The 25804-nt window shown below is 43.7% G+C and overlaps 1 protein-coding gene across 1 annotated transcript; it reads left to right on the forward strand.

Moving 5' to 3' along the window:
- The first annotated feature begins 225 nt into the window (after nt 1-225).
- Nucleotides 226-24667, forward strand: LOC146045859 (PRKC apoptosis WT1 regulator protein-like). The gene is made up of 7 exons (XM_083164967.1): nt 226-347; nt 12982-13392; nt 14503-14568; nt 17598-17632; nt 19233-19323; nt 19875-19979; nt 23667-24667. The coding sequence occupies exons 2-7, from the start codon at nt 12991-12993 to the stop codon at nt 23751-23753; spliced, it is 786 nt and encodes a 261-aa protein (XP_083021093.1). The 5' UTR covers nt 226-347; nt 12982-12990; the 3' UTR covers nt 23754-24667.
- The last annotated feature ends 1137 nt before the right edge of the window (nt 24668-25804 follow it).

Here is a 25804-nt window from a genome sequence, read left to right on the forward strand (position 1 = left end):
AATTTATTAATTCTTTACTATTTTTTTTTCTTGAATAGACAGAAGTCTGATCTATATTTAAACAGCGATCATAAGGAGCTTTCTCCCATTTTTGTTAAACTGAGGAAATGATTCACTGCCTTTGGAAGCGAAGTATGCCAAGTCCCATGCACGTTCCTATATAAGGAGTCTGGGGTGTGAGGGAGGGGGAGAGAGTTTATGAGGCTCCTCCTGTTAGGATCAGAGGTTTCTGGTCCTCTGGGAAGCAGTGTCTGATCTGCACAGCTTCGGGCAGGGGGTCTCACTCCTCCCCCAGGGAGTTCCCACACTGCAGGCGGAAGCAGAGGGATCCTCTTTCCATCAAGGAGGTATCAGACATGGGGTCATTTGCCCCATCACTTGATTCATTTCAGCACTCCATCAATGACACTGTCTCTGCATTACCCTCTGGGCAATCCAGCAATTGTTATCCACCTGTATCACTGCATCACCCATTCATCCTTTTCTTTATCTGCATGATTACATCACTGTACAAGTGTACATTACTGTACCGACATGATTACATCACTGTGCAAGTGTACATTACTGTACCGACATGATTACATCACTATATCTGTATAATTACATACTGTAGCTGTACCTTTGTACTTACAGCACCATACCTGTGTACTACAACTTACCTCACATTACCTGCATACTTACAGCAAAGTATCTGTGTACTTCCATAGCTGTACCAGTGTACTTACATCACTATACCTACCTGTACTTACATCACTGTATCTGTGTACTTACATCACTATACATGTGTACTTACATCACTATATAGTACATGTACACTTACAGCACTATACCTGTGTACTTACATCACTATACCTGCATACTTACAGCAAAGTATCTGTGTACTTCCATAGCTGTACATGTGTACTTACATCACTATATAGTACATGTACACTTACAGCACTATACCTGTGTACTACTTACATCACTATACCTGTGAACTTACATCACTATACCTGTGTACTTACAGCACTATACCTGCCTGTATGTACTTACATCACTATACATGTGTACTTACATCACTATACAGTACATGTGCACTTACATCACTATACAGTACATGTGCACTTACATCACTATACCTGTACTTACATCACTGTGTCTGTGTATTTACATCACTGCACCTGTGTACTTACAGCACTATAACTTTGTACTTACATCACTATACCTGTACTTACATCTCTATACAGTGCATGTGTACTTACATCATAATACTTGTGTATTTACATCGCTATACCTGTACTTACATCACTATATCTGTGTACTTACATAACTATACATGTGTACTTACATCACTGTACCTTGTACTTACATCACTGTATCTATACTTACATCACTATACATGTGTACTTACATCACTATACATGTGTACTTACATCACTATACCTGTACTTACATCACTATACATGTGTACTTACATCACTATACATGTGTACTTACATCACTATATCTGTACTTACATCACTATACATGTGTACTTACAGCACTATACCTGTACTTACATCACTATAAATGTGTACTTACATCACTATACATGTGTACTTACACCACTGTACCTTGTACTTACATCACTATACCTGTACTTACATCACTATACATGTGTACTTACATCACTATACATGTGTACTTACATCACTATATCTGTACTTACATAACTATACAAGTGTACTTACATCACTATATCTGTACTTACATCACTATACATGTGTACTTACATCACTATACCTGTACTTACATCACTATACATGTGTACTTACATCACTGTACCTTGTACTTACATCACTGTATCTATACTTACATCACTATACATGTGTACTTACATCACTATACATGTGTACTTACATCACTATACCTGTACTTACATCACTATAAATGTGTACTTACATCACTGTACCTTGTACTTACATCAATATACCTGTACTTACATCACTATACTTGTGTTCTTACATCACTGTACCTTGTACTTACATCACTATACCTGTACTTACATCAATATACATGTGTGCTTACATCACTATACATGTGTACTTACAACACTATACATGTGTACTTACATCACTATACATGTGTACTTACATCACTATACATGTGTACTTACTGTACATCACTATACCTGTACTTACATCACTATACCTGTACTTACATCACTATACATGTGTACTTACACCACTATACCTGTACTTACATCACTATACATGTGAACTTACACCACTATACCTGTACTTAGATCACTATACATGTGTACTTACACCACTATACCTGTGTATTTACATCACTGTACCTTGTATTTACATCACTATACCTGTACTTACATCACTATACGTGTGTACTTACACCACTATACCTGTACTTACATCACTATACATGTGTACTTACACCACTATACCTGTACTTACATCACTATACATGTGTACTTACACCACTATACCTGTACTTACATCACTATACATGTGAACTTACACCACTATACCTGTACTTAGATCACTATACATGTGTACTTACATCACTATACATGTGTACTTACATCACTATACATGTGTACTTACATCACTATACATGTGTACTTACATCACTGTACCTTGTATTTACATCACTATACCTGTACTTACATCACTATACATGTGTACTTACACCACTATACCTGTACTTACATCACTGTACTTTTTTACTTACATCACTGTACCAGTAAACTTACAGCACCATACCTGTGTATTTACAGAACTGTACCAGAGTACTTACAGTACATCACCATACCTGTGTATTACAACTTACATCACATTACATGCATACTTATCTGCTTAATTCCATAACTGTACCTGTGTATTTATATCACTGTACCTGTACTTACATCACTATACCTGTGTTTTTACATCACTATACCTGTACTTACATCACTGTACTTTTTTACTTACATCACTGTACCAGTAAACTTACAGCACCATACCTGTGTATTTACAGAACTGTACCAGAGTACTTACAGTACATCACTATACCTGTGTACTTACATCACTATAACTGTGTACTTGATAGTGTACTTACTGTCCATCACTATGGCCCTTATTCTGGTTGGTGCGGCCAGAGCCGCACACGGGGCTCCGGCCGCACAAACCAATCCCCGCCCACCCTACGGATCGCCACGGCCGTCCGTACACGGACGGCTGGCGATCCGCATAAAAATGGTGGAGGCATACACCTCCACCATGGTGGGAGCTGCCCCCTGCATTCGATGGTCGTCGACCATCGAAGGCAGGTCCGCACGCCCCGGCAGCTCCCGCAAGCTGAGACCACACGGACAATCGTCCGTGTGGTAGCTTGTATGGGGGCTGAAAGCTGACATCCGGCGACGTCAGCTTTCCGCCCCCATGAGTTGCGTCATGCCCTCATTACCATGCATACGCCCCGCGTTTGCATGGGAACGCCCATGAAACGCGGGGCGTACACATAGGGAAATGAGGGCATGAAGCCTCTCACGCCCCTATACGCCCCCTTTGCGGCGGACGAAATACGTCTGCGGCGAAGGGGGCTGCACATGCGCAGATTGACCTCTGCGCATGTGCAGAGTAAAAACATCGGCGGTACGGCCGCACGCGGGCCGTACCGTCCGAATTAGAATAAGGGCCTATACCTGTACTTACATCATAAGACCTGTGTGCTTGTCGCTCTCCTCTCCTGCTTCGCCTCGCTACTGAGGCGAAGCAGGAAGTGTTATATCGGCACTTTTACCGCCGCTATAATAAATCTATCCCTTAATTACTGTATCTGCATGATTACATCACTATACATGTGTACATATATTACTGTATCTGCATGATTACATTACTGTACCTGTGTACTTAAATCCCTGTCCCTGCATAATTACATCACTGTAAATGTGTGTTTATATAACTGTACCTGCATAATTACATCACTTTACCTGTGTACTTATAACAGTTTACCTGCATGATTCCATCACTGTACCTGTGTACTTATATACAGTAACTGTACCTGCATAACTACATTACTGCACCTGTGTAATTTAATTACTGTATCTGCATGATTACATCACTATACATGTGTGCTTACATTACTGTATCTGCATGATTACATCACTATACCTGTGTACTTATAACACTGTACCTGCATTATTACATCACTGCACCTGTGTACTTAATAACACTGTACTTGCATGATTATATCACTGTACCTGTGTACTTAATAACACTGTACTTGCATGATTATATCACTGTACCTGTGTACTTAATAACACTGTACTTGCATGATTATATCACTGTACCTGTGTACTTATAACATTGTACCTGCATTATTGCATGACTGTACCTGTATGCTTATAACACGGTACCTGCATGATTACATCACTGTACCTGTGTACTTAAATCCCTGCCCCTGCATAATTACATCACTGTAAATGTGTGTTTATATAACTGTACCTGCACAATTACATCACTGTACCTGTGTACTTAAATCCCTGTCCCTGCATAATTACATCACTGTACCTGTGTAGTATATAACTGTACCTGCATACCTCACTGTACCTGTGTGTTTATATAACTGTACCTTCATGACTACGTGACTGTACCTGTGTACTTTAATTACTGTATCTGCATAATTACATCACTATACATGTGTGCTTACATTACTGTATCTGCATGATTACATCACTATACCTGTGTACTTATAACACTGTACCTGCATTATTACATCACTGCACCTGTGTACTTAATAACACTGTACTTGCATGATCATATAACTGTACCTGTGTACTTATAACATTGTACCTGCATTATTGCATGACTGTACCTGTATGCTTATAACACGGTACCTGCATGATTACATCACTGTACCTGTGTACTTAAATCCCTGCCCCTGCATAATTACATCACTGTAAATGTGTGTTTATATAACTGTACCTGCACAATTACATCACTGTACCTGTGTACTTAAATCCCTGTCCCTGCATAATTACATCACTGTACCTGTGTAGTATATAACTGTACCTGCATACCTCACTGTACCTGTGTGTTTATATAACTGTACCTTCATGACTACGTGACTGTACCTGTGTACTTTAATTACTGTATCTGCATAATTACATCACTATACATGTGTGCTTACATTACTGTATCTGCATGATTACATCACTATACCTGTGTACTTATAACACTGTACCTGCATTATTACATCACTGCACCTGTGTACTTAATAACACTGTACTTGCATGATCATATAACTGTACCTGTGTACTTATAACATTGTACCTGCATTATTGTATGACTGTACCTGTATGCTTATAACACGGTACCTGCATGATTACATCACTGTACCTGTGTACTTAAATCCCTGCCCCTGCATAATTACATCACTGTAAATGTGTGTTTATATAACTGTACCTGCATAATTACATCACTTTACCTGTGTACTTATAACAGTTTACCTGCATGATTCCATCACTGTACCTGTGTACTTATATACAGTAACTGTACCTGCATAACTACATTACTGCACCTGTGTAATTTAATTACTGTATCTGCATGATTACATCACTATACATGTGTGCTTACATTACTGTATCTGCATGATTACATCACTATACCTGTGTACTTATAACACTGTACCTGCATTATTACATCACTGCACCTGTGTACTTAATAACACTGTACTTGCATGATTATATCACTGTACCTGTGTACTTAATAACACTGTACTTGCATGATTATATCACTGTACCTGTGTACTTAATAACACTGTACTTGCATGATTATATCACTGTACCTGTGTACTTATAACATTGTACCTGCATTATTGCATGACTGTACCTGTATGCTTATAACACGGTACCTGCATGATTACATCACTGTACCTGTGTACTTAAATCCCTGCCCCTGCATAATTACATCACTGTAAATGTGTGTTTATATAACTGTACCTGCACAATTACATCACTGTACCTGTGTACTTAAATCCCTGTCCCTGCATAATTACATCACTGTACCTGTGTAGTATATAACTGTACCTGCATACCTCACTGTACCTGTGTGTTTATATAACTGTACCTTCATGACTACGTGACTGTACCTGTGTACTTTAATTACTGTATCTGCATAATTACATCACTATACATGTGTGCTTACATTACTGTATCTGCATGATTACATCACTATACCTGTGTACTTATAACACTGTACCTGCATTATTACATCACTGCACCTGTGTACTTAATAACACTGTACTTGCATGATCATATAACTGTACCTGTGTACTTATAACATTGTACCTGCATTATTGCATGACTGTACCTGTATGCTTATAACACGGTACCTGCATGATTACATCACTGTACCTGTGTACTTAAATCCCTGCCCCTGCATAATTACATCACTGTAAATGTGTGTTTATATAACTGTACCTGCACAATTACATCACTGTACCTGTGTACTTAAATCCCTGTCCCTGCATAATTACATCACTGTACCTGTGTAGTATATAACTGTACCTGCATACCTCACTGTACCTGTGTGTTTATATAACTGTACCTTCATGACTACGTGACTGTACCTGTGTACTTTAATTACTGTATCTGCATAATTACATCACTATACATGTGTGCTTACATTACTGTATCTGCATGATTACATCACTATACCTGTGTACTTATAACACTGTACCTGCATTATTACATCACTGCACCTGTGTACTTAATAACACTGTACTTGCATGATCATATAACTGTACCTGTGTACTTATAACATTGTACCTGCATTATTGCATGACTGTACCTGTATGCTTATAACACGGTACCTGCATGATTACATCACTGTACCTGTGTACTTAAATCCCAGCCCCTGCATAATTACATCACTGTACCTGTGTACTATATAACTTTACCTGCATATACATATTACATCACTGTACCTGTGTACTATATAACTGTACCTGCATACCTCACTGTACCTGTGTGTTTTTAGAATTGTACCTTCATGACTACGTGACTGTACCTGTGTACTTTAATTACTGTATCTGCATAATTACATCACTGTACCTGTGTACTATATAACTTTACCTGCATAATTACATCACTGCACCTGTGTACTATATAACTTTACCTTTATAATTACATCACTGCACCTGTGTACTATATAACATTGTTGTTACTATATAACTGTACCTGCATAATTACATCGCTGTACCTGCTTGCTTATATAACTGTACCTGCATGACTACATTACTGTACCTGTGTACTTTAATTATTGTATCTGCATAATTACATCACTGTACCTGTGTACTTATAGCATTGCTAAAGTACCTGCATGATTACAGTGTAGGGTGGATTTTCACTCTTTCTGTGATCAGGTATGAATCAGACCCTAAGTGCAGCATTGCCACACCACAAAAATCTTCAACCATTCCTAATGCTAAACATCTTGAGTTGATCCCTACTATAACATGGAAACCATAATTGTAAGATTTCCTATTAACTTCCTAATAACACCACTTTGCTAAAGGTCAAACCAATTAGGACTAAGCGACTGTTATCTGTATTTAGCCTGTAAAATGCTCTCTGTACTCCTACAGAAGGAGGAAGGTGCACGTATACAGAAGTGATTTTACCATATAGTAATGGGGCTGTCCGCCGTCCCACGCCCCTCTCCACCCCAGCGAACAGAATGCGCTCTGAAAAAACATTGGCCCCCATGCGGATTCAGACTAGCTGCGAACAGACCAAAATAAGGTCCTTTATCTCCTCCATCCCATTGGCTTTGACCTTGTCCCTTATGACTCTACCTTCTGCAACCTATTCAGCATGGGTTTACCTTCTTCCACTCATCATCCAGCTTCTTCACTCATGACCTGATCTTTCAGTAAGTGGCTTAAAGTTCATGGAGTTACCAACATTATGACATTTTGCTTGTGGGTTCTTTACAACACTACCCAGATATACATGAAGTACCTGCAGCTGATGTCCGATATATGTTTCTGATCAACCAATTCAATCAACTGACATAGAAACATAGACAAAAGATACCCTGGATTGTTCTTCAGGCACAACAAATGGCCACGGTAGTGTGGGGCCTAACATTGTGGCAGCCTTATGGTTTAATGGAAGACTGGGAAGCAAATCAAACTAAAACTTGTATTTTCTGAATTCTGGCCTAGCTTAGGCCTCAGCACTCTACCGCCTAATGTTCCATTCATGGGCAGCAATGAAGAACTTACCTTAGAGCTGATCTTTCACTCTCCAGGCCAAGCCACGGACTCAACTGGATTGAGCTCTAGACTGCACGAGACTGGACTTAAGTAAAGTTGATGATGATGTGTATGTAGTTGAATTTCTTCTGATTCATCAGGAAATCATTATTTCCAATTTCCACTCCTGTTGTCCACAACTGGATAATAGTTCCCTATCTGGGCACTAACTATACTTCCCATTTTCCACATTTTCTTTCAGTTCCTCTGGCGAAATGTACAATTTTTTCATGTACTATAGTTTCATTGACTAATGCAAGCCACATAGCCACGTCTGGTCCCTCTCTTGCCATCCATTTCCTGGCTATGCAGGTCTTGGCCAATGTACATACAGATAGAGCCATCCTCATTTACCCTGTTCATTGGATTAAGTGAGTAATAGGATCACTATGCTAATCCCCTACTGTATTGTTCTATGTATTGTATTACTGCTGAGAACAATAGGATAGCCATGGCTGGCCATGGTGAGCCACGACCTAAGGAACAAAGTTGACAAGGGCTCCAACTGAATAAGATTTGTCTATAATTTTTATCTAATGAACCCTCTTCGAATATTGACAAAACACAAGTTTTCGGTGTGCAGCTGTCCATAGGTATACCCTTTAATATTAATATGTCAATGACTGCTGTCCAGAACTCAGTCAACTTCGGGCCAAGTTAACTTCGGGCCCAAAGCAAATGCCAGAACGTCCCATTATAATCCCGGCATTTGGGGCAATTTGCATTGTCCCTACCCCAAAATTTGTACATACATTCCAGTGTCATATAGGTTCTATGCACCAGGCATAATTGTATCTGTTGGAATCTTACTTGGTTTCTTGCTTTCCCTATATTGACCAAAGCTTTACACCATGCTTCCTCCATTATGGGTCCAACCTCCATCTCCCATTTAGTTTTTATATTTAATAACCTGTCCTTCTGACTAGTCTGGCTTAAAGCTTTATAAAAAAACAAGGTTTCATGCCTCATAGGAGCTTTTTTAGTTCATTTTGTTGTCAAAGAGTCATGCAGATTAGGTCGCCCTCTATCGAACTGTATTTCAAGACCATGTCGCAATTGAATATATCTAAACAGATATTTATTAGGGAGTGAGCATTTTTAATGAATGAAATGGTCTAAGTCCGTTTTCATCATACAGTTTTCCTATCTCTTTTATGTCTCTATCCCCCCAAACTCTCGTAACCTGCAACTCTTTTAGTTCAGTCAAGAATGGGCATTATGTAATGTTGTCTTTGTGTCTATTCCTTGACTCCCTAATAGACCTTCCACTTGCCTCCAATAACTACCTGTCTAATTATTGGGGGACATTTACACTTCAAATTACCACTTAGGAGAATCTGGAGGGGACTATGCCCTGGGCCACCATTCCCACCAGTACATATAACAAGTCAAACTCCCCCCCTGTCTGTATCCATTTTTTTAAGTGTACCAAGTGTGTCGAGAGGTAGTACAGCCAAAAATCCAGTAAAGCCAGTCCACCTTGCCGTTTACGTTTGGTAAGTATATCCATTCTGAGACGGGCTCTCTTATTGCCGCATAATAAGGAGGATATCAGACCCGCTATTAGCTGAAAAATGAGTCAGGGGAGATAAAGAGGCGAGTGTTGAAGTATATAAACTAATTTTGGTTGAATGATCATTTTAACCAAATTGATCCGGCCTGTTAATGTTAGAGGTAACTTGCTCCAAGGTCCTATTTTTGATTTTATATAGTCAATTTGTGGTGTTAAGTTGAGAGACTAAAATCTAGTGATTTCTCTTGAAACCCAAATGCCTAGATATTGGAATTCTTCCGCTATCTAGGCAGGGGGGGGGGGGGGGGGGGAGGAGAGTATCACTTAGAGGGAGAATACAGAATTTACCCCAGTTGATCTTGAGGCCAGAGTATTTCCCGAAAAGATTAATTATATTCAAGGCTTCAGGAAGTACCTCGGGATAATTTTGCATAAACAACAATATATCGTCCGCATGCAGTGCATTACGGTCTTCTCTTGCACCTATTTTTAGGTCCTCGATCAATGGACTGCCCCTGATTAAACAAGACAGAGGTTATATGGCAATTGCAAATAACCCCAGTGACAATGTCATGTGCCCCTCTCCACCCCGAAACTGGAAGAGATATAGCCATTGATGGAGACCCTTGCCACTGGGGCCATGTACAACATTTTTATCCAGTTAATAAAAACAAATAAATTCCCACCCATTCCAAGGCTTCTCATAAAAACCTCCATTCGATAGAATCGAAGGCCTTAGCTGCATCAAGAGATATCACTATTCATTCTTCCTTTTTTCCTTGCTGGGTCTGAAGATGGCAATAGAGCCTTCTCAAATTAAAACCTGTTTCTGTTCCTGTAATCTCGGGTCATTATCCTTTTTTAATAACACTACTATCAGTGCTTCAGTTATAGATGCAGGTATAACCTTGCTAGCATATAGATCATTAATTAAGTCCAGGAATTTTTTTGAAAAAAATTTCTTATGTTTTTTATACAGTTCCTGGGGATGCCGTCTAACCCAGGGGCTTTACTCCCAGGTATCTCCTTTATTGCTGCCTCTATTTCTGAAAGAGCTATTGGGCCATCTAGCAGGTTCCTAGAGTCAGTTGATAGAGTAGGGTATTCTATTTTCCTGAGGTATGAGCAAGTTTCTTTGGGAGTATAGCCCTGTTGAGATGTGTATAATTGTCGGTAGAATTTCCTAAAGTCCTCGCTATTTCTGGGGTTTGCCGAATCGAGCCCCCTCCAGAATCCCTAATCTCCATTACTATACTCAGACTCTGCTCTTGCCAACCCTGCCAAAAAGCTCCCAGGTCTATCTCCTTCTGCATATCTAGCATGTCCTGCAACAAATTCTCTATACATTGCCTTTTCTGCAAGGCACTTACGCCAGGCCTCTTGGGCTTCCGCCCATGCCCTTTTGCCATCTTCGGTTTTACCCTGCAAGTATTGTTGTTCCAAGGTGCAGCAGGATATCTCTAACCTCTGTTCCTCTTTTTTATAAGCAGCTTTCAGCCTAGCTATCTCTTTTTTTCAATGTACCTCTAAGGTTGGCTTTGAATGTATCCCAAATGATTTCTTCTGATGTTGAACCTTGATTCATTTCGAGGAATTCCTGCCCTGGAATTCTAAGCTATCCCCTACCTCTAAGTGTATTAACCAAAAAGCATTTAATTTCCAGAAAGAAAATCCCTTTTCCTCTCCCAGATCCAGACTGATCGCCAGTGGGGAGTGGTCAGATATGCCTCTTGTCAGCTATTTCACCCCCTGAATTTGGAGGATCCAATCAGCCGTGACCAGGGCCATATCAATCCTAGAGAACGAGGCATATGTACTGGAGAAACAAGAACATTTCTGTTCTCCCTGGTGTTTCGTCCTCCAAACATCCACCAGGCCCATTTTCTTGACCATGTTTGGATATCCATTTCCCTGGGTTCTGCTATTCTGATTTTACCTATTTTGCTTATCTAGTACTGGATCTAGTATGATATTAAAGTCCCCCAGTAGCAAAGCCGGGACATAAGGGAATAGGGCTATAAATTTGGCCGCTTTCTTCAGGACCTGGTAGTTAAAGGGCATATATAAACTGCCATTATTAGAAATGCCAAGGATCCTAACATACATTTAATAAAAACATATCTTGCCCCCGGGGACAGTGTGGACAGACTCTGCTGAAAACATATCTTGCCCCAGGACAGTGTGGACAGACTCTGCTGAAAATATAATACCCTTACGGATTAATACTGAAACTCCTCTGGAGGCGGTTGTGAAGGAAGAAAGAAATGCCCACCCAGGCTTTTTTGAGAGACAACAGTTTGTTCCCAACTAGATGTGTTTCTTGTAGACATATAGGGGGAAATTTACTAATATGAAAAACCTAGTTTTTCGTATTAGTATTTTCCCTACGACTGCATACGACTGTTTCAGTCGTATGCGAAGTCGTGTTCCGGAGGGGAAATTACAGTACTTGTGTATTATCACGGCTCCCACGATTTCCATCTTATGGGATCTTATACAATTTAAAATTGTATACCATTGTATATGGCATACAATGGCATACGATGAGATGAGATGAGATTTTAAATTGTACAAGCACACTAATGGGTGCTTTCAAGGTCAATTGGCCCCCCTATAAGATTTTTAATTGTATAAGCACCCTAATGGGTGCTTACAATGTTAAATGCACCCCCACGCCACCCCCACTATCAACGCCAACCCGAAGCGTGGCGAGCGAAGCGAGCCCGCGAGGGGCGGCGGTACGCGTCCTCCGACCTTTTCATACCCCCACTATCCATGTCGGCGTGGAGTTGATTTTATATAGTGTGGCGAGCGTAGCGAGCCACCGAGCCCGAAGCGTGGCGAGTGCAGCGAGCCCCGCGAGGGGACGCGTAATACTTTACATGTATGAGACCAGGGCCACAGACCATGCCTCTGAATCTGTATTGCATCTCTGAGTGGTAAGGACAAATGCAGAGACTGACAGCATCATTGATGTTCATCAACGATTGCACCACCTTTTGTTGCCATTGATGATGGCCATCTCTAGTGTCTATATTAATTGGACCGTAAACAAAAGTGTATTTTCTTAAGAAAATTAAAGCTTTATTACACCATGCAGAACACAGAACTATACTGCTATCTAATGTCAACTTTTTATACATGTGCTTCTGCGACTGTGATTGATTGTGCTTTCAATGGTCTTTTTTTAGAATCCAACAATGTCTAGAGATCCCAAAAGCAACAGCGCAGAGCAGGTTCCCTTTTTGGAAGAATGGAGGGCGCGGAGAGAAAGAATGAGGTTGCGCTCCTCATCATCTAGCTTTGCTGGGAGCAAGTCCATAGACATCCAGGTGACTCAAGATGTGGATCACCAAACAAAAACCTGGTCTACACATGCTGGGCAAGAACTTGGAAAAGAGGTTGAAGGATCAAAGATAACAGCAGCTCCCAACAAAAGTCAGACTCTTGGGTCTGCAGATATTGAAGCCCATGATCCAGTAACATCTAAAACCAAAGAGAAAAAGGAGAGTACACAAAAGAAGCATCGTACTCAAATCGAGAAACGGAAACTACGGGAGAAAAGGAGACCCACTGGAGTAGTAAATATGATTCCATCAGAGGCAAGTGAGGAGCTCTTATCATCTCACAGTTTACGGACAAATCTCCAGTTTTTAAAGACAAATGAATATAGATAAATGTAAAATACTTGTTTTTATTCAAGGCTCATATTTGGGTATGATACCATTAAGTTATATACCGCCATAACTTACACATACCCATTAGTCATTACTGACCTGGAGTACAGGTTTTCACTTAGTTTGTTGGCTATCCAGACATGTTTCTTCCTTCTTCAGGATTTTTCATATACGAAGCTATAGGGAGGTCTCGTCAGAGTTGGTGCATTTCCTGCCACCAGGAAGTAACATTCTGTTATAACATTGTTTCCCAGTTCTCAAGTTTCCCAACACCTCATGTTTAGAGGATTTCTGTCTGTGGAAGCAGGTAGGACTATTACTGTTCCAGCAAACTAGATTAACTCACATGATTATGATTAAAAATAAATACAACACATGGCTTGTTGGGGTTACTTGAGGACTGGAGTTGGGAAGCCATGTACTATAATCAGGGCTATTTTTGTGCAGGCTCCAGCAGGAACTGAGGCCCTTATTCTAGTTCACTCTTTATGACAAAATATTTCTTAGATGGACAAAACCATGTGCACTGCAGGTGAGGCAGGTGTAAAACCCCACCCAAATCTAATTATCTCTGCACAAGTAACACCTGCCTCACCTGCAGTGCACATGGTTTTGTCCATCTAAAAAATATTTTGTCTGAAAGAGTGAACTAAAATAAGGGCCTCAGTTCCTGCTGGAGCCTGCACAAAAATAGCCCTGACTATAATTATAAATAACTGTCCAGCATAAGTGTAGAACAGTAGAAGCATACACATTTAAATGTGGGCTGGCTGCACTGTAACACATAGACCCATAGTTTGGGGTAGCCCTGCTCCTGTCCAGTCTACTTTGTGATACCAACTCCAGTCTAGTTTACTTGTCTTCTACCATCACATGGCAGAAGTCTTCACTTGCTCTTTAATATTGTAAAAATCAATGATTCAGTGTATATGACCATATTGCCCCATACACTTTATAGCACATATCTGGTAAATGTAGGCATTTATAGAGTGGACCTGCTGCTGTTAGTAAATAACTCCTGTGGATACTCTACAGGACCCTGATGAGAATGAAGATGCTTCTGCCAATAATGGTCCTAAAGAGGGAGAAGCTGTAACGAAGGTAAGAGACAATGACATGAGCCATCACCAGTGAGGAACGATAGTCATCACCATACTGTCCCCTATATCTTCATGTTGTTGGCTTTGCCCATATCTAATGTGTGCCGTACATCATGCCTTTAGTTCCCTAGAATCACAGGAAGGTATAAAACTGAAAGATGAACTTTAATTATGACAAAAAGGTTCTGGCTGCTTCCTGTACCTGAGGAACATTTCAGGTCTGGCATTCTGGAAATAGAAGTCTCCTTATGCTAAATATACACTACTAGGTGATTCATCGCCCTATGTGCGCTCTTCACACCGTCGTAAGGGGCTGCGCCCCCTTAATTTGTGAACGTTTGTATTGTGAGACATATGGTTAGAATTGTATGAAAGATGCTCTGTATTGCAACTTGAGTTATAGGTGAAATGTCTTAAATAGAGAGCATATGATTTGGAAGGGGGTGTGTATTGTTTTGTTTAATTAAAAAGCAGTTACAAAGTAAGATGTACATTGATTGTGTGGATGGTACAGTGACATTTGTGTGTGTGTGTGGGGGGGGGGGGGGTGCAATAGTATAGTAGGGTGTTTTTGAGTCAGCGTCTCCCCAGTGGTGGAAGTTACGGTTCAGGAGAGCAGGAAGCTGGGTAGTGATAGGGGTGTGTGTGCATACGGGGGGACTAAAGAGGAGGGTGGGGGACACCGTGCAGCTTCTGCCAGTGGGTGAGGGTCCAGCGTGGCAGCACAGGAGTACAGGACGGTGCCCCTGAGTCAGTGTCTCCTCCTACTGGGTGGGAGTTAGGGTGCATGAGAGCAGGAGGCTGGGTGGTAAAGCATGATAGGTGAATGTAGGCAACACAGGGTGAGCGGGTCCCCACTGGTGGAAGTTACGGGGCAGGAGAACAGGAGGCAGGGCAGTGATAGAGGTGTGTGGGCATGAGGGGTAGTAAAGGTTTTTGCCTGTTGCAGAGTATGGATAGGCATTGGTGCAGACGCCATCGATGGTTGGCATTGATGGCGATTTTACACCCTGCCATCGATAGTAGTATAATATTACTTGGATAACCATCGATTGTTGTAGCTATAGATGGTCATCCATTATATCTGATTGAATAGGCCGTGGGACAATCAGAACTCGGTGGCAGGACTGTCGGGTGCGGCGGGGGCGGAGCTATGCTCCGTGTCCCGGCACCATAAAAAAATTTGAACCTTGATCGGTTCTCCTTTGCCATCGATGTAGGGAAACCATCTGGTCCTCCCACATCGATGGAAAAAGTATTCAACATCGGCCATAAACCATCGATGATTTGAAATCATTGATGGTTGATGGGCATCCCTAGAACTGGAGGAGGGTGGGCGAGCGTCTCCTCCCACTGGGAGGGAGTAAGGGGGTGCATGAGGGCAGGAGGCTGTATAATAGTGGTATGTGGGCAAGACATTGATAAAAGTTGTGGCGCTGGTGCAGAGGACCATGGGGACACTTCTGGCAGTGGGGGAACCTGCAGCGCGGCAGCCAGGGCCGGATTTCCCACCTAGGGGCGGCACCTGCTTGTGGCGGTACAGTATCCCCCATTCTCACGGGGGTACGTGAAATGCGGGAGTGGGATCGCGGGGGTCCGCTGGGGGGTGGAATTGCCGGAAGGGGGTCAGAGGGGTCTGCAAATTGCGGGAGGTGGGGGCGCGGGGGTCCGCGAATTGCGAGAGGGTGTGGGGGACCGGAAATCGCGGTAGGGGGTGCAGGGGGGGGCATGAATTGCGAGAAGGCGGGGTCCGCAAATTGCGGGAGGGGGGTTGTGTGGGTCAGTGAATTGCGGGAGGGGGGTAGGGTGACATAAACCACGTGAGGGGGGTTGTGAATCGCGGGAGGGGGGGCGCTAATCACAGGAGGGTGGCGCAGGGGGTCCGTGAATCACAGAAGGGGGGGTGCGTGGGGTGCCCAGATTTGCGGGAGGGGGGGGTCCGCGAATAGTGGGAGGGAGGGTCCGCAAATAGTGGGAGGGGGCGGGGGTCCACAAATCATTGAAAGGGGGCCATGAATCGCGGGAGGTGGGGGCGTGAATCAAGGGAGGGGGGCGCGGGAGGTCCGCGAATCACGGGAGGGCGGTCCGCGAATAACGCGAGGGGGCGGGGGTCTGCAAATCGCAGAAGGGGGTGAGGGGGTGCCGCTTATTGCGGGAGGTGCCCGCGAATCACAGGAGGTGCTCGCGAATCGCGGGAGGTGCCCGCGAATCGCGGGAGGGGGTCGCGGGGGGTGCCGCAAATCGCAGGGGGTGTGGCCCGCAAAATCACGGGAATGGGGCGGGGGGGCGCGAATGGTGGGGCACATTGCGGGAGGGGGGCTGGGGGGTGTGGCGTGAATTGCGGGAGAGGGTTCGCAAATCACGGGAGGGGGGGCCCGCGAATAGCGGTAGGGGGTCCGTATATCGCGGGAGGGGGCGTGGACAGGCCGCAAATTGCGGGAGGGGGTGCCCGCGAATCGCGGGAGGGGGGGGGGTGCCTGCAAATCACGGGAGGGGGGGCTGAATTGCAGAAAGGGGGGGGCCGCAAATTGCGGGAGGGGTCTGCAAATAGTGGGAAGGGGCCGGGGTCTGCAAATCGCGGGAGGGGGACGCGGGGGCTGCCGTGAATTGGGGGGGGTGGCCCACCCGGGCAGGGGGGCGCAGGAGGGTGGGTAACAGGTGTCCGGGGGATAGGGGGGTGTCGGGGTGGTGGCAGAGGGGGGGGGGGGTTGCAGGCAGACCTGCCGCTCACCTGGTGGCTGTGGAGTAGCAGTGTCTTTGCCTGGCAGCATGGGGAGGCAGAGGGTGTCTGGCACTGTGGGCTGGTTCTCTGTCACTATGTGAGTGTGTGTGGGCAGAGGCTCCACCCAGCGTTATAGACACACTCACACACTGAGTGACAGATGTAGCAAAATATATAAGAGATACGTATTATTTCCTTATGATTTATACCTAAGATACAATTTTTACATATTAAATAACAGATTATTCCAATTAATTCACAGGAAGCATTTATACTGTGTAATTTATTTGTTCATCCTGTTTCCTCAGGAAGTATGGCTATCTGAAGGAACATGCACAAACAGGTACTTTACTGCATGTGTTTGCTCTGGCCTTGTGATTTGCAATCTACCTAACACAATTCTTCAGTCTATTTTATTCCAATAGAGCACAGATTATCAAATGTATCCTCAGGACCCCATACAGTTCATGTTTTCCAGGTCAACCATGTATTTTTTAAATGCAACAGTTGGTGATGCACAGTGCAGCTGCCAGGTGACCCGGAAAACATGTGTTGGTTCTGATTAGGGTGGTCAATCCCAAAATAGGGATCAGCGGGATCCCAGGATTTGGCCGCAAAATTGTCGGCATTTCAAACCCGGGATTGGAGTTTGCAATTCACTGCTGCCTGCCCGCCTCCTGCATCATCACCGCACCCGGCTGCCCGCTTCTGGTGTTACCCCCTCACCTGGCCGTTCGCAACAATTTGGGCCGCACCCCTGCCTCCTGCACCGTCCTCCGCTGCACATGTTTTTTAGTAGGGAGGCCAATCCCAGGAATGAGCATTTTTCAATCCCGAATCTCGGGATTGAAAAAAATCCCCAGGACCCCTGCAATAGAGTAAATTGTAGCTCATACAAAATATTTATATCAAATTAACCAGAGTAGACAAACTTCCCAACATTAGTGATCAGTAAATCAGGACCCTTGGCCAAAAAAGGGATGGGGCCTTGAGAAAGGGGGTGGAGCAATGTGGTAATTGGGCATTACGACCCAGTGGATCTCCAGAAAGACACAACCTCTGTCATTTGCCTTCTTACAGGCGTGCCCCTGAGTACCTAATTGGATTGTATAACACCACTCTAATATCACTGCACACTATGGGGAAGATTTATCAACGAGTGATATTCTTGTTATTTCTTGTTACTTTGTTGTCGTTACTCTGCAAGCTCTATAATAGAAACTTTTAATTACATGAAGCCTTTGGTTCTATATTTCTGGGTGGGGTTTTCACACTGATCATTAGGATGGATTCGGTATGAAATCCCGACGGTTAAAATCCCAACAGGGTCATAATACCGACAAGAACAAAATCCCGACAAGGACAAAATCCCGACATTTAAAATCCCGACAAGGACAAAATCCCGACATTTAAAATCCTGACGGGGTCAAAATACCGACAAATAGAATGTACAGGTGAAACAGTCAACATGACTTTCCGTCTACAGGTTGCGAGGTCAACATGGGCCTTTTCACTGTTTTTTTACCCGAATTTCGACACAGTTGACATGGACACAGTTGGAAGTGAACCGCAGCCCCTCGCATAGCTCGCTTCACTCGCGATGCTTCGGGCACGGTGCCTCGATGCTCTCGGCACACTATTTTATTCTCCCACCACGCCCTAGTGGATGGTAGGGCATGAAATACTGCCTGTCAGCACATGTCGGGTCAAAAAACAGTGAAAAAACCCATGTCGATCTTGCGACCTGTCGACGGAAAGTCATGTTGACTGTTTCACCTGTACATTCTATATGTCGGTATTTTGACCCTGTTGGGATTTTGTCCTTGTCGGGATTTTGTCCTTGCCGGTATTATGACCCATTCGGGATTTTGACCCTGTCGGGATTTTGACTGCATCCCTTTAGGATGAAGGTACTTACTATTGTAGTTTCTTGTCAATTTCAGACTGTCAGACGTAAATTCTCTTCTGCCGGCTCCCGACAATATAGATAGCAGCTTCATATCAAGGCAGTCATGGATGGAGGAGCTTCAGAAGGTATGAGCATTCATTGATGCTGATTTGTCATTTTTATATTTACACTTTGCTAAAAGGTTACAAATAAATCATAGAGGCAGCAGTTGTCTGGGCTACTAATGCACACAGTGAGCATGCACAGACATTTTCCCCTGTACAATCCAACTGTAAGTGCTTTTAGAAGTGTAAAATATGACATTTGTAGAGATTTGATTGGCCTCTTTACATTCCATCCGCTGAGATTGGCCTCTTTACATTCCATCCGCTGTGATTGGCCTCTTTACATTCCATCCGCTGTGATTGGCCTCTTTACATTCCATCCTCTGTGATTGGTCTTTTTACATTCCTTCCTCCCTGTTTGGCCTCTTTCCATTCCATAAACTGTGATTGGCCTCTTTACATTCTGTCCTCTGTGATTGGCCTGATTCTCCTGTGAGCTTTAAATATATGTCACGCATACAGCTGTGAGCTGATAAGAGTCCTTGGGCAAGTCCAACTCCAAGCACATTATGGTGGATTGAGTGTATGGATAGTGGTGATGGGTGTTATGAGCTTTGTTTGTGTTTTATTAGGCAGTTAGAGGAAAGAGACAAGATAACCACAAACTGACTACCCAGCTGAATGACAAGGAGGGGTCTCTGCTCCTTCTCCAAAAAGAGATGAAGACCCTGAGTCAGGTAGGACTTCTGCTGCTCTCGGAATTCTAAAAGGCACTATGACAAGGAATCCCATACACTGGATCAAGATGAAGTCTTGGTCTTTATTTTTGGAGCAGGTCACAGCATTCCAGGCACACAACATAGGCAAGTATAGTTACAGCAAGCAGCATACAGGTAATCACAGCATAGTTCAAACTCTTCAGAATGCTCCAGCGGTCCCTACCATATCAGCCCACACCCCGGCTTATAACTTGGATACATATTCCACCATTTAGATCAGGGGTGGCCAAACCTGTCCTCAAGCTCTACCAACGGTGCATGTTTTCCAGGCAACCTGTGGATCTATAGTAGGAATGAATGCAGCAGGTTTGAAAATGTGACCGTTAGTATTGACTACAGCTGTGCACCAGCTAGGTGATCTGGAAAACATGGACTGTTGGTAGATCTCGAGGACCAGTTTGGCCACCCTTGATCTAGAGCAACCTACTGCATTGGAAACACTTTTATTAGGAAGCCACAGGTGCTGGTAATCAGCCAAACCTTGATCACATCCGTTTTCTTACTGCTACTGCTGCTCTAAAACCCGGACTGGATCTTCCACAATACTTTCATGTGTAAAGATGCTGTCCCTGCCACAGTAACATAGTAACATAGTAATTAAGGCTGAAAAATGTTAGTCCATCAAGTTTAACCTATTTGACTTGTAACAACTGACTTGAGTTAGTCATATCTATAGGATTCCCTTTGAACATACTAATCATATCACCTCTCAACCTCCGTTTCTCCAGTGAAAACATATTCAGCCTGGTTAACAGTATCAACAGGAACTCATACATTCCCAGTGTACCTATGTGTCCTTTAAAACTGTATTGTATAAACCTCTCGGTGCTGCTCAGTTGTGTTAAGTGTCTCATGCAGTAGCGTATTCAGCCTATGAGGGTTATTCAAACCTGATCGCCGGGTGTGTGAGAACACATTTGTACGTGAATGAATGAAATCAGCTCCTGACAAGTTTTGTGCATTAATATATTATTTTCTGAATTCTGTGTTTGCTAGTTTCAGGTTACGTGAAGAAAAAAGTAAATAATAATAAAAATAATTAAAAATTATGACACCGGTTTTATAATAAATTACCATCACCAATGCTATTGTAGGGCCGGCAGGGGGGCAAAGCTTGTGATGTCCCCATAACAGTTTGTCCTACCACAGTGATGGCTAACCTTGACACTCCAGCTGTTGCTGAACTACACATCCCAGCATGCCCTGCATCAGTTTTAGCATGAGCAAATAGTAAAACTGTAGCAGGGCACGCTGGGATGTGTAGATCAACAACAGCTGAAGTGTCAAGGTTAGCCATCACTGACCTACCACAATATAACTGACCCTAACAGGTCTGTAATACCAGTTGCACAAAAATTGTCCTCCATCCAAGGACCATCCAAATCCACGCTGAATAGCTAAATTTCTATTTACAAGTCAGAAATAGTACCAGCAGGACCTGCTTGGCAAGCACCAGCAGGTCCATCACTACGAGGAATTACTTGAGCTCAGGGGACCAGAATTAGAGTCACAGTCAAGAACGATAGGAAGATAGCCATTGCCGTTGCTTCCTGGTGGCGTGGCAAGATGGCTCACTCTGCCTTCAAGTTGCTCCTCAATCGAAACCACTCAGAGTCGGTGCTATGCAACATCTCTAGTTTGAGAGATCAAGCTCATCATGTGGGACATGTGCACCATGGGCAACAAGGGGGTGTTGAGGCTCTTAAATGGACATCAGGACCTGCATCTGCCTGATGGGTGGGGTGACGGTGCTGGTGGCCGGAAACTTCAGATAGACCGTACCTGTCTTGCTGCAAGGTACATGCACCAATAAGGTCAAGGCATGTTTCAAGTCATCCTACTTATGGCCAAGTCATTTTCAGAATGATAGAAAATAGGGAATGGCAAGATGTAGGAGGGGGGGGGGGGGTCCATATTCCTGAAAGCCTCTGCAATTTAGTCTACAACTTTAACGTTTTGACTGAAAGGATCTACCCGACCTTGAATGAGAATAAAGGTAAATGCATCTCTTGGCTGAGACAGAGGTCTAATCTCACTCCAACAAATGATTCAGCAGTTAATAGCATTGTGTGGAAGAAGCTGGCTACTGATATGGTAGGTATAAGTTGGTTGATTCCATGGTGGAGGTGGAGGACACCATTCATAACCCAGTAGAGACGTTTCTGCATACTCTGAACCCCCCGGAATACCACCTCATGTACTTTGTCTCAAGGTCGGCGCCTTGTGCAATGGTACCGGGCTGCAGGAGAAGACTCTGCACATACAGGTCATTGAAGTGACAATATTCACAGGCATCATTCCGAGAATCCCTCAGACTACTAATTGCAGGAGGCCCAGAAAAAGGTCTCTGGGGGCCCTGGACAACAAATTTGTGAGGACCCTTATCAATAAAATTGATATAATGGCGGTCATAAACACAAAGTATCGTTTATATATCAGCATTGTAATTGTATTCAATTCCTTAAGAAAGAATATTTAGTATATTTTTTTCAAAACCAAAATGCAAATCACACTTTATAAAATTTACCCTAATGTTGGGGCACAAGTGACAGGTAGGAGCTGATTGTCTGGTTGTTTATTACCGTTTTATAAATTTTTGTAGTTTGATACATCTGACCCATAGTATGTTACATGCTGCAGAGTCAGCTCCCCTGAAATCCTGGACATTCTTCAGGTTGCACGAACTGTTGGAGCACACGATCTGCATGCGATCTGCTAACGATCTGCATCCGATCCGTTCCCAATCCGATCTGGATTTGTATCCAGTTGAATGGATCTTTTGCAGATCCTACCTGCAGCAGGTCTGGTGTGTACCCTACAGGTGCAGCTCTCCTGAGTGTTTGTGTATGCAACCACCCACTAAATTCCCATAATTTGGACCATTTTTATGAATGCGCTAAACCGCCTCCCTGTCACCACCCTGGGACACCCACTGCATCTTCAATTTGTTAAAGCTGGAGAGCATTAATGTGTATACTCCTTGTTTAGTGTCCTCCAGGGAGGCTTCAAATCTCTAACCAATTTGATCACTGATTATACTTCTGTTCTTGTGCGCTGGCAACTTGTCATTGTGAGCGCTACGGTGCGAGACGGATCACTTTTTGAAGCGCAAACAGTTTTCAGTTTATAACAAAATATATATGTTCTAAAGTTTTATAGCATATGCTGAATTTAATAATTGAAATGGGCCTTTTGTGGTTGCCTATACTTCTTATTGGAAAGAAATATGAAAATGATTTTGGCGCATTTCACCTGTCCAGGCTTACAGGAGCCTTAAGATGCCCATACACTACTGCGATGTATCGCAACAATGTATAGTCCACCCAGCCCCCCTGAGCCGCTCGGGATCCTCCCGGGCGGCAGGATCGCATGCGATACATTGCATGCTGTATTTTTACATGAGATGAATCGGCGGGCTGCCGGTAGGGGGGCCAAGTCGGAGGTTGGGCGGGCATTAAGTCTGAACTCTGGCTCAGGTCTGATGCACGGGGGACCATGCATCGGACCCAATGAAACACCTCCGATTTGGGCTGATTGCTCAGCCCGATCCATCGGGTGAAATTGTCCCAGATCGGACAAGCGTACGGGCACCTTTAAAGATATGTGAACTGATTTGCAGATCTTTTGTAATCATTTGTTTTACAGAAAATGAAGAGGGCTGAGGATGAGAACAAGATGCTGAAAGAAGAGAACCAGATGTTGCTGAAGATGATGGGTCAACTGAGTAGCTAAGACAACACCCTGGATTTTCTCACCAAACGGAGCAGCGCAATAATAGGCATTGCTGCTTATTCACTAGCTACTTACCAAAAAAGCATTTCACAGTCAGGGACAGGAGACAATGAAAGCTGTAAAGCTTAGGGGTAGGAGCAAACATAACTTGTACAGTGAATTAGTAGACCATTGTAGAAACCAGGAAACTTCATTTTGAAGTAGGTTTCAAGATTTAGAAGAACAGATCAAGCTGATAACTACTACAAATATTAGCACATAATTTGTTGTAACGCCACTGTAAATAACTTACAGTAGGGTTCTAAAATTGATTAGCATTTTGCGTTCTACAATTAATATTTATGTAAACTATAGTTTTTACATTTTACAAGCTGTCCTCATCAGGGGTGTCACTGGGGTGAATGACAACTGGGGACAGATGCACTAAGCTTCAAAAGTGATAAAATGGAGAGTGATAAACAGCCAGCCAATCAGCTCCTACCTGACATTTTTCAAACACTGTGACATAGCTGGTAGGAGCTGATTGGCTGGCTGTTTATCACTTTTTAAAAAGTCGGCAAGTATGCCCCAACAGTTCACATTTTCCATGTCTCCATACAGAAGTAATTTTCTCCACCTGTGGATCTTTTAAAATGTGTCAGTGAATAATGAGTGCATCTGTGCACCTGCCAGGTGACCTGGAAAATGTGAACTGTTGGGGGGGTCCTGAGGACCGAGGTTCAGAACCACTGGTGTAATGGTTAGCATTACTGCCTCACAGCACTGAGGTCATGGGTTCAATTCCCACCATGGCCCTAACTGTGCAGTTTGTATATTCTCCCCGTACTTGTGTGGGTTTCCTCTGGGTACTCTGGAATCCTCCCACAATCCCAAAAAATATACTAGTAGGCTAATTGGATCCCAACAAAAATGAACCCCCCCCCCCCCATCTTTGGTAAGACATGACAATGGTGCAGACTTGTTGCCTGTGCTGCAGCTCCACAGAAGTGACGTTCGCCCATGCAGTATAACAGGGACATACTGTCATCAGCCTTAGCTTCCAAGGACCGACCGGGGATACTAGCGGAAGTGTGTGCAGGTAATGACACCGAATGACCCCAGGTGCAGAGGAGGCGAGGAGATTAGGGAGGGTGGCAAGGAATAGGAGATATGCTGTCACCTACGGTACGCAGCTGCAGTACACAGCCACCGCCGCCGCCGCCCACTACTACTGAGTGACAGCAAATTGTGTAATCGTACAGGACAGCAGGTATTTTTCAGTGCGCCCCGAGACTGCTGACTCCCCAAGCCACAGCTGTGGTTGCCACACCATAGTTACGCCACTGGGCAGGGACTGATGTGAATGTTCAAATGTTCTCTGTAAAGAGCTGCAGAATATCATACCTCCCAACTGTCACGATTACAGCGGGACAGTCCCGATTTTCGGGCGCTGTCCCACCCGCGGCAGGCATTGTCCCGCTGCGGGGGGTGGCAGTTGGGAGACCCCCAATCTAATAGAATAGACGCTGTGCGCACGCGCACAGCGTCTATTCTCATATGAAAATGAGGTTGTGGCTAATTAGCATAAGCCGCGCCCTCATTTGCATACGTCCACCCCCTTTTCGGGCGCTATTTCCCTATTTCATCATCACAGAAGTTGGGAGGTATGAGAATATGTGTGCGCTAAATAAGAAACTGTTAAAATAAATAAATAAATACATTTAGTTCACACTGTAGTTTAGATTTTAGTTTCTTGCCTATGCGACCCCCCCCCCCCCCCCCGGGCTCCTCTCCAGCGTGTGTCCCCAGCTTGTGACTTGATGACATCACATAACAGAGAAGCTAAAGCAGGATAGAGAGAGAGACCAGCAGACACTGCTGCTTTCCTTGGCTCCGATGCATCCCAGGCCGCCCTAGCATGCCAATCCTGTACACAGTAGCCAATAGCCAGCTCTGTGTACAGTCAATTAAATCAGTGGAGGGATTTGTCATCTCTGCCATGGCCACACCTGCGCTGCGGTTAACTCACCTCCGGTGCTCAGCAAGTGGGCAGGGGCAGGCAGCAACATGTC

Source organism: Crinia signifera, chromosome 11 (assembly GCF_055691185.1).
Source record: "Crinia signifera chromosome 11, ASM5569118v1, whole genome shotgun sequence".
Lineage (NCBI taxonomy): Eukaryota > Metazoa > Chordata > Amphibia > Anura > Myobatrachidae > Crinia > Crinia signifera.

What these genes read in the sequence shown, in the direction of transcription:
- LOC146045859 (XM_083164967.1), top strand. Translation starts at nt 12,991, where the DNA reads ATGTCTAGAGATCCCAAAAGCAACAGCGCAGAGCAGGTTCCCTTTTTG. An exon ending in AGGGAGAAGCTGTAACGAAG is followed by an intron (nt 14,569 to 17,597) that starts GTAAGAGACAAT and finishes CTGTTTCCTCAG; the next exon opens with GAAGTATGGCTATCTGAAGG. An exon ending in AGATGAAGACCCTGAGTCAG is followed by an intron (nt 19,980 to 23,666) that starts GTAGGACTTCTG and finishes TTTGTTTTACAG; the next exon opens with AAAATGAAGAGGGCTGAGGA.